This window comes from Olea europaea, unplaced genomic scaffold (assembly GCF_002742605.1).
Source record: "Olea europaea var. sylvestris unplaced genomic scaffold, O_europaea_v1 scaffold2013, whole genome shotgun sequence".
NCBI classification, from domain to species: domain Eukaryota; kingdom Viridiplantae; phylum Streptophyta; class Magnoliopsida; order Lamiales; family Oleaceae; genus Olea; species Olea europaea.
In genome coordinates, this window is record NW_019238017.1 from 77,401 (window position 1) to 86,264 (window position 8,864).

The 8,864-nt window shown below is 37.5% G+C and overlaps 1 protein-coding gene across 2 annotated transcripts; it reads left to right on the forward strand.

Annotated features, from left to right (window-relative positions):
- The first annotated feature begins 325 nt into the window (after positions 1–325).
- On the forward strand, positions 326–8,626 carry LOC111379640 (E3 ubiquitin ligase PARAQUAT TOLERANCE 3-like). 2 transcript variants are annotated; one of them, XM_023003059.1, is made up of 15 exons: positions 326–1,292; positions 2,161–2,272; positions 2,577–2,658; positions 2,791–2,957; positions 3,053–3,132; positions 3,446–3,511; positions 3,769–3,925; positions 4,015–4,163; positions 4,422–4,586; positions 4,659–4,955; positions 5,162–5,203; positions 5,348–5,600; positions 5,796–5,927; positions 6,645–6,723; positions 7,777–8,626. In XM_023003059.1, the coding sequence occupies exons 1-15, from the start codon at positions 1,127–1,129 to the stop codon at positions 8,494–8,496; spliced, it is 2,667 nt and encodes an 888-aa protein (XP_022858827.1). In that variant the 5' UTR covers positions 326–1,126; the 3' UTR covers positions 8,497–8,626. The 2 variants fall into 2 exon arrangements, with proteins under 2 accessions (XP_022858827.1, XP_022858828.1); XM_023003060.1 differs by having other exon boundaries at positions 5,351–5,600.
- The last annotated feature ends 238 nt before the right edge of the window (positions 8,627–8,864 follow it).

The window sequence follows — 8,864 nt, forward strand, 5'->3', positions numbered from 1 at the left end:
TTATAGAATGATTTTATATTCAAATATTCAAAATAGAGTAAATAGAAGATAAAATGATTAAAAGATTAGGACATATGTTGCAATACAGAAAGAATCATTTCATTAAGGAAAATATAGACATTTTCATAAAAATGAACAGTAATAGGTCAAATAGAAAAATCTCCCCGTCATTATACCGGTTCACTGTTGGATTAAAAAACCGGTTCAACCATTGCATAAACATTCAAATACAAGTCCGTTAGACACGCTTTGAGCGAAGTGTTATGAAAAACGCGTTGAGCTTTTTGTGTATAATAACCGACTCTACCGTCTCTATAAATAAATACCCAGTCTGTCGATTTTCCCACAAAAGCATTAAAAAAATACCTATTTCAGCATATTGCGACATTCCTTTTATCTCAACGCTCGAAACCCTAATCTTATCTTCTCTCTGCGAGTCTGTAGATCGAAGATTTCGATATCTTCTACTGTTTTGCGTTTTCTGGGTCAGTTCTCAAAGATTCAGCGGATTAGCTGCTTCCTTGACGAGAAAGAACGCTATTTCATCCTGTTTGTTGAGTTTGCTTGCGTTTGCTGAAGATTCGGTGTTTGTTCGAGTCTTTTTCGGAGAATCATACGATCTGAAGCCGTTCGGAGAAATTTTTGTCTGATCGAGAATCCGTTGTCGACGTTTTTGTGCGCGGCGGTTCGATTTTCCGTTTAAAGAAGAGGACGCATTAGTCTTTTCATTGACATCGGATCTGCGAGATCTCTATAATATCTGATCCGGCGGTAGAGCTTAGAGGTCAGATCAAGATGGCCAAGCGTTTCGTCTGAGGATTTGCAGTGGAGTTTGAAGAACTTCTGTCAACTGCGAACTATTTGAAAGATTTAGAAGGCGAGTTGGATTTGCGGAGGAGTACGAGTGCAATATTTGTTGGTTTGAATCTCGAGTTCTTGGAAAAGGAAAAAAGAAAAAAGAGAAAAAAGATCTTAGATTTCCATTGTACTTTTCATGTTATTTTTATTCTCTTGTTTCAGTTGAATACGAGGCCTTCAGTTTTGTATTTGACGGCCTTTAAATCTCTTGTTATTGTTTTCATTTTAGAGAAGAAAAAAGAATTTGAAAGCAAGAAAAAAAGTAAACATGGCAGTGTACTATAAATTTAAAAGTGCAAAGGATTACGATTCGGTTATGATTGATGGGCACTTTATTTCCGTTGGACATTTGAAAGAAAAAATATTTGAATCAAAGCATTTGGGCAAGGGTACTGATTTTGACCTCCTTATCACCAACGCCCAGACTAATGAAGGTTGGTTTGATTCTATAAGAATTTTTTTTTAGACTTTTAAATCCCTAAAACAAGTACTGGGCGTGTTGATTGTTACAGTTCCTCTCAGTGTCATTACAGCCCTCGGTTTTATTGTATTTTAAATGATGATAGTACAACTATGAACCATTTAGGTTTTGATCACTGAACTTTCTTCTATGTAGTCTTGAATGCAACCGAATTCTCTACAACCTCTTGTATGATATTATTGAAAGCTAGCTAAGTGGTGATTGTATACTTCGAGTAAAGCTAGTCATTTAACTTATGGTTCTTAGATTTGTGTCCTCAAGTGTTGCTAGGCACAAGGTAAAGAGTGCAGGCTTTATTGGTGTTTATGGTTTTGTCATTAGTTCTCCAATATGATTTTTTATTCTTAGACTGTATTACATAAGCAAAAGAAATGGAATTCGGATATTCCAGTATTGTAAATGTTATGTTGATTGCACAAAGTACGCGATTTTCATTCATTGAAGAGTTGGTTCCTTCACTGTGATTTAGCAGTATTTGAAAGGTTCATATAGAATCTGCCTTGACTTCTTGAAGAAAGTTCCTTGAGATTAAATATATTGAGAATTGGAACTTGTAATTCTTGTGATATGGAGCAATTATTTTCATGGTGAAGTTAGGGGTTGCCAGTATTGAAAGTACAGGGTTTTTCTTCCCGTTTAATGGGAGATCAGTATGCTGGCTTGTGTGTGATTGTAATATTAGTATTTTGGACAATGAGTCCAATGACTTTGGGATGTGTGTTTTGGGGGTTAAATGTAGTTGTGCCTTCTTGCTTGTCTTTATATATAGTTTTGCAGGTTTTCATAGACTCTTTTCATTGTTCTGTAATTTGTAATTTCAGAGTATCTTGATGAGGGGATGTTAATTCCCAAAAATACTTCAGTTTTAATACGCCGAGTTCCTGGACGGCCTCGCATGCCCATAGTTACTGCACCAATTACTGAACTGGAAGAGTATTGTCTCGATCCTTTTAACTTTGTTTATTCGTTTAATTTTCTCATGGTGAACATTTGTGAAAACAAAGTTGGAGGGAAACAAATGTCGAATTACTGTAATTGTCTAAAGGCTAAAGCCCACTTATTTTGGTGGTTTGTAGAACCCCTTGGTGGTGCTTTGAGCTTTTAAACTTCTACCAAAAATAAAAGCCTTAAAAGATGTCCTGTATAAACTAAAAGTCACAGAAAGGATAATAGTTACACTCCCAGCATTTCTATAAATTTGCCAGGGTATCTTGAACTTTTCTTATCTGAACTGTAGGTCAAAGGTGGAAAATAATTCCGAGGATGTTCAAGCTGTAAAAACTGGCTTTGCTGGATTGGATCCATCTTCTGTGAAATATGTGAGCTTTAATTAGCTATTTAGTTAGAAGAATCTTAAAATCTTAGTTTTGGATAGAAAAGAATTTGGATATAACAATTTCGTCAGTTCAAGTAACTAAATGTTGTAAAATTTCAATTTTTGGTCCTTGAAGGATGAAGATTTTGAATGGGATGAATTTGGAAATGATCTATATGCGATTCCTGAAACGCTGCCCGTACTGTCTAGCAATCTAGTTCAGGATGCTCCACCTACCAGCAAAGAGGATGAGGATATGAAGATCAAGGCTCTGATTGACACTCCAACTTTAGATTGGCAGCGGTGAGAAGTCCTCTTGTGGTGTTATTACAATTTGGCAAAAGTTTTTCTGCTAGTTGATTTGTTAGGCTTAGGTGTTGTGATTGTTGTGGTTGCAGTCAATCTTCTGATGGCTTTGGTCCTGGTAGAGGTTTTGGACGGGGCATGGGTGGAAGAATGATGAGTGGCCGTGGTTTTGGTGATTCTCTCATCACATTTTAACTCCTTAGACTAGTTTTTCTGTTCGTCTTTGTCTTTGTTTTCATTCAATTATAGAATAATATTATTTTCCTGAGGTCTCTATCCTTTGAAAGCCATTTATTGGAGATGATGAACATTTGTAGAACAGTGCAAAAGTTGCTTGTTTCTTTCTCTGGAAAATATCGAAATGTTCAAATATTGACTTACCGTTCAGGACTTTTAACTATGTTAAATTAAATGCTTTTATTCATTCTTTTAGTTTTGTTCTCTACAAATTCTGTGAAAACTGAAAGTTATTATTGATTCCATAGGACGAGGCATATTGGATCGGAAAACACCGCCACAAGGCTACATATGTCATAGGTGCAAGGTACCTGGTACGTTCCTTATCTGCTAAGATGCTGATTAATTTATATCAAGTGGCTCTGAGGGAAGATTATTCTTAAATTTGTGAAAAGTAGAACTTACTAAAAGTTTCTTTGAATTCCGTGAAATTATAATTTAAGTTTGTCAAACATCAATTTTTAACCACACATTTCGTACTTATCCAGCATTCATTTCTATCAATTTATAATATAAGTAACTTATAAAGAATCCGAGACAGGCACTAAATTAAAAAAATCCTTCTATTTAGGGCATTTTATTCAGCACTGCCCAACAAATGGTGATCCTAATTTTGACATCAAAAGGGTGAAACCACCGACTGGAATTCCGAAGTCTATGTTAATGGCTACTCCAGATGGTTCTTATGCATTACCTAGTGGGGCTGTTGCAGTTTTGAAGCCAAACGAGTATAGTTTTTCCGTTTTCCGTGTATTCAAATTTATAACATTGGTTGTTTGCATGAAGAATGTTTTTTTATAACTGGGGTTTATTACAGGGCTGCCTTTGAGAAAGAGATTGAAGGAATGCCATCAACGCGTTCTGTTGGTGATCTTCCACCAGAACTACATTGCCCCTTGTGTAAAGAAGTAATGAAAGATGCTGTACTTACGAGCAAGTGTTGTTTTAAAAGCTTTTGTGATAAATGTAAGTTATCTATTGCTGTAGTTGCAAACCATGCTTCGTTTCCACTGTGATATTGATTCTTTGCTGTCTCATTGTCGTGTGCCATCTGAATGGCAACACATTTTCTTCTGTTCCATCACTTTTATGGGAATGGGTAGCATGGAGTTTGTGGGTTAGTATTGGGGGAAGGAAGGTGTGCGATCTCTTTTTATACAGTTATGAGGTGTTCTGAAAATGCTAGTTTTTCCTATATCTTTCTGATTTCTGGATTTTCTTTAGGCATAAGGGATCACTTCATTTCTAAATCAATGTGTGTCTGTGGGGCCACAAATATTCTTGCGGATGATCTTTTGCCCAACAAGACAGTAAGGGAAACTATTAACCGAATTTTAGAGTCCAATAACAGCAGTGGTGAAAATGGTGGGAGTGTATTTCAAGTCCAAGGTATGTTCTATATTAAATTACTTTTCTCCTTTACAGTTATTATTCTCTCTGTGACATCATTTTGGTTTCCAGATATGGAGTCACGGAATCCACAGGCTATGGCTCCATCCCCCACACAATCTGCTGCCTCAAAAGGACAGCATGTGCCTGCATTGCTTCCTGAAAAGGAAGAGACTTCTAAAATTGCAGAAACTGTTGAAGAGGGGAAAGAGGTGAATGCTCCACAGAATCAGGTGGAAGCAAGAACAAAAGTACCGGACGTTTCAGAAGCTACACATGGGTCATTAAATGTTAAGGAACAAGCTTCACCTGGACGTCCTCCATTGGCTGATGAAGAAGTGCAGGAGAAGCCTGTGTCTGGGGAGGCAGGTAATTGAGGAATATGCATTACTATAGATATGGTACTTGATAGCGAGTGTGCTTATGCTAGTGTGATGTTGCCTCAATCTTTCCTTTTTGCATGTTGTGCACATCAACTAATAGGATAAGACTGGAAAATTTTGGCATTTTTTGCTTTCGAGGTTGGACCCTGATCCTGATCCGTTTCATATGTGTATTTTTCTCTTGCTTTACAGGAAAGAAGAAGAAAAAGAAGAAAATTCGCATGCCTCCTAATGGTATGATTTATGATTTGAGTCCAGTCCTTGTTTGCAGTAAATTGAAATGTTTTTTATTAGGTTTATTGTGGATAGAATTTTACCCAATATAGTAGTTGTGTGTACTTCAGTATTTTAATGATAAAGAATTGGATTGCCATGTAGCAGCGGATATGCAGTGGACTGGCCAGGACCTTGCAGCAGAGAATTATATGATGCCTTTTGGCCCTTCTGCTTTTAATCCATACTGGACAGGCATGCAACCTGGAATGGATGGGTTCATGCCTCCGTATAATGGTCATATGCCCTATATGGGTTATGGGCTCGGTCCTATGGATGTTGCATTTGGTGGTGTCATGCCACAGGATCCATTTGGAGGACCAGGGTTTATGATGCCATATGGTGGCCTGCCTCAAAGGTGTGCTTCAGTTTTCCTTCTGATTTTCTCTCTCACGCATGCACACACACGCGATCCTTTGCACATCCTTGATGGGTAGTATGAGGGTGTCTTGCATTGTTGAGTGAAGCTTGCAGAACACAAGCAGTGATTGATAAACATGTTGTCTTGTACTATTTTATTTCTGATTATTTAATATATTTTCGTTGATTCCAGGGACCTTGCAGATTTAGCAATGGGATTCAATGTTCGACCACCACCTGGTCCACCCGTAATGTCGAGAGAGGAATTTGAGGCGCGCAAAGCAGATTTGAAGAGGAAGCGTGAAATGGAAGGACGTGTTGATAGGTAGAAGAAAAAAAAAACTCATATATATTTATTTATTTTTGCTTACATTAAATTTACATTCCTCTAAACCTATTTTTATATATTGTTTTTTTGAATTATTGCATGCTAGAACAATATCTTCTATGCTAGTATATATTTATTTGAGGCGGACACCTGTTGAGTACAAATGATTCGAAGTTGATAAATATGTTTGTGATTTGATGCCTATTTGAAGCCAGATGTATGTAATAACCTGGAAGCCTAAAATTCTAATTGTAGCAGATGTTCTTGTTTTACATGTTATTGTTTTCAACTATATACAGAACATGGTTGGCATGACATGTTTGTAAGTAGATCCTATTTGGCTTTGGATCTGTTTCGACAATCGCATTTACAAATATTGTGCTTTCTAAGCCTGTGTTTTGGTTCTTGTTTACGAACTGTTTATAACACTAAAGCTCTTTTTATCCACACATTTTGAGGGACCCACAAGTTGTACCCTTTTATCTACCACTCATTTCTATCTATTTATAATTTAAGCCGTTTTTCTAAACAACTCCCAGATGTGCCATGTGATCCTCCTTGAATGTTGTTTTCTTCGTTGTCTTATGACTGATCGGAAATACTTCGTGCACAATTGAATTACTATTATTATTAATTTTATTTTATTTTTCCCTTTTACTTTGTTGTATGTTTTTTGAATTTTGCCTTGAGCCTTAACCTTTTTATGTTGCACAGGGAGTCATCTAAAGACCAGGAATATGGTAGAGAAGGAAGGAGCAGCACGGGCAATGTTTCTGCAATGAAATCCAAATCAGTATGTAATTTTGTTATCGAGACATTATTATGTTATTTTTATGCACTCTTGCAGGACTTGACCACCACTGAAATAGTTGGGCCGAATGGTTTTCTGGCAAGAAAACAGCCGTTTTTACAAAGAGATTGTTTTTTCAGTTTCTCCTTTCCATTATTAAAAGTGGGCAAATTGTTTGTTTGCCAGTTAAAAGCAAATTTCTTACGTTTTCAATTTAGTGCTTAGTTTCCTAAACTTACGAGTGTGTTAACACTTGTTGGTTCCATCTTATTGGCCGCAAAATGAAGCTCAAGTGGAAATGTAGAGAATTCACTCGAAGAAGATTAGAATCAGTTTATTATCTGTACAATTTTTCGAGCCATAGCCACCACCCCTTCTAAATGAATTATCGAATTTTCCATTTCTGCTCTATACTTGCACCTCTGCATTATTTGGTTTCAATTGACCTCATATTGCATTGGTTTGTATTGAACTGGACATTACTGTGATGCAAAGGTTACGCAACCATTATTCTTGTTATTAGTGATTTAATGTATAATTCTTACCACTGTTTTTCCTTTTAAAGGGCGTCGCGATACGTAGTCAAAATTTTTGTTCATATCCTCCAGTAAACAAATACAATAACGAGAAAAAAATAGGCGAAATAAATCAATAGGCAGCTTTGAATTCTTGATTTTTGCACATGACAAAGTCAGACTTGTTAGAAAATTCTCTTTTCATAAAAAAATTGACGAACATGAATATTTTTCATGGACGCCATCTCCACAATATAATGTTATGAACAGTACTGTGTAAATATTTGCTGAATACGTTGTTATTGGGACGTAATTTATGGAAGAAATTGCGAAATTGTAATGATACTGATTACAATAATGATATAAAAGCTGGATTTTCCCCCTCTATTTTTTTCCCCAGTTGGTAGTGTTTTCTTTAGAAAATCACTTGGGATTACTAACGATAATTTTATTTTGTTGTAGTAGGCATTTTTTAGGTCATGTTATCTAAATTTTTGTGTGAATTTGGACTTATTTTTCTGTTTTCCTGTGACTGATGCAGAAGTCGATCCCCCCTCCGTCAAGCTCAGACCAACACCGCTACTATGGCCGCTCATCCGATAGACATTCCCCTAATCGTCGCTCCCGTGATCCTGAGGATCTGCGCCCTTCATCCAAGAGGAAATCATCGGACCGCCATGAGGACATGGAAGACAAGCAGCACCGTCGTGACTATCACGATGATCACCGCCACAGCGATCATCGTCATCATCCCAAATCGTCCACTGCCAAGGCGTTTGATGATCGCCACAGTCGGTCCGAGTTGTCCACTGCCAAGGCATCTCCAGAGCCACCCATTGCACGGCCCAAGCCCACCACCTCCACAGCTGACAAGAAGCAAAAAGCCAGTGTCTTCTCTCGGATTAGCTTCCCAGGAGATGACTCAACACCCCCGAAGAAAAGAAAAATATCTTCTTCCTCTCCTGATGCACCGGTCAGTGCCTCGTTGAATCACCACCGTGCATCAGCATCTAATGGATACCATGAAGAGCACAGGGGGCCAGTCTCTGGTTCAAGGAAGACGGCAGCAACTGCTGCTTCCGCGGGTGCTGTAGATTATGACAGCAGTGACGATGATAGGCATTTCAAGAGAAGGCCGTCAAAGTACACCTCGTCTCCACCACAAGCCACAGAGTGGGACGACAAAGAGCCTCGGCGCTCCAAAGGTTCAAGGGAGAAGGTGCGTGGAAGGGATCGTGCAGGCTATAACAAGCATAAATGATTTAATTACATTGTGGAAAGGGGAGCTATTGACATTTAGCTCTATAATTTGCTTTTTATCATGTAATAATCAAACATATGCTGCCTTGTATTTTGTTGTCGAAATGAAATTTACTTGTTCTATTTCAAAATTTGGTTTATTTATTTATTATTATTATTATTTTAATTCTCTCGCCAATTTGTATGGGCTTATTTAACATTTTACAATGGAGTCATGAGAGTATTTACAAACAAGTCTCGCTAGTTAAAGATTAATTCGGATTACTAAAGTCAATTTAGAAAGTGGAATAGTTAGCTTCAGAACGCTTAACCTCTTGTCAAACGTTGGGTGGAGTTAGAGGGGTGAATCAATTGTAAGAAAATGGCTAA

What these genes read in the sequence shown, in the direction of transcription:
- LOC111379640 (XM_023003059.1), top strand. Translation starts at nt 1,127, where the DNA reads ATGGCAGTGTACTATAAATTTAAAAGTGCAAAGGATTACGATTCGGTT. An exon ending in CAACGCCCAGACTAATGAAG is followed by an intron (nt 1,293 to 2,160) that starts GTTGGTTTGATT and finishes TTGTAATTTCAG; the next exon opens with AGTATCTTGATGAGGGGATG. An exon ending in CCAACTTTAGATTGGCAGCG is followed by an intron (nt 2,958 to 3,052) that starts GTGAGAAGTCCT and finishes TTGTGGTTGCAG; the next exon opens with TCAATCTTCTGATGGCTTTG.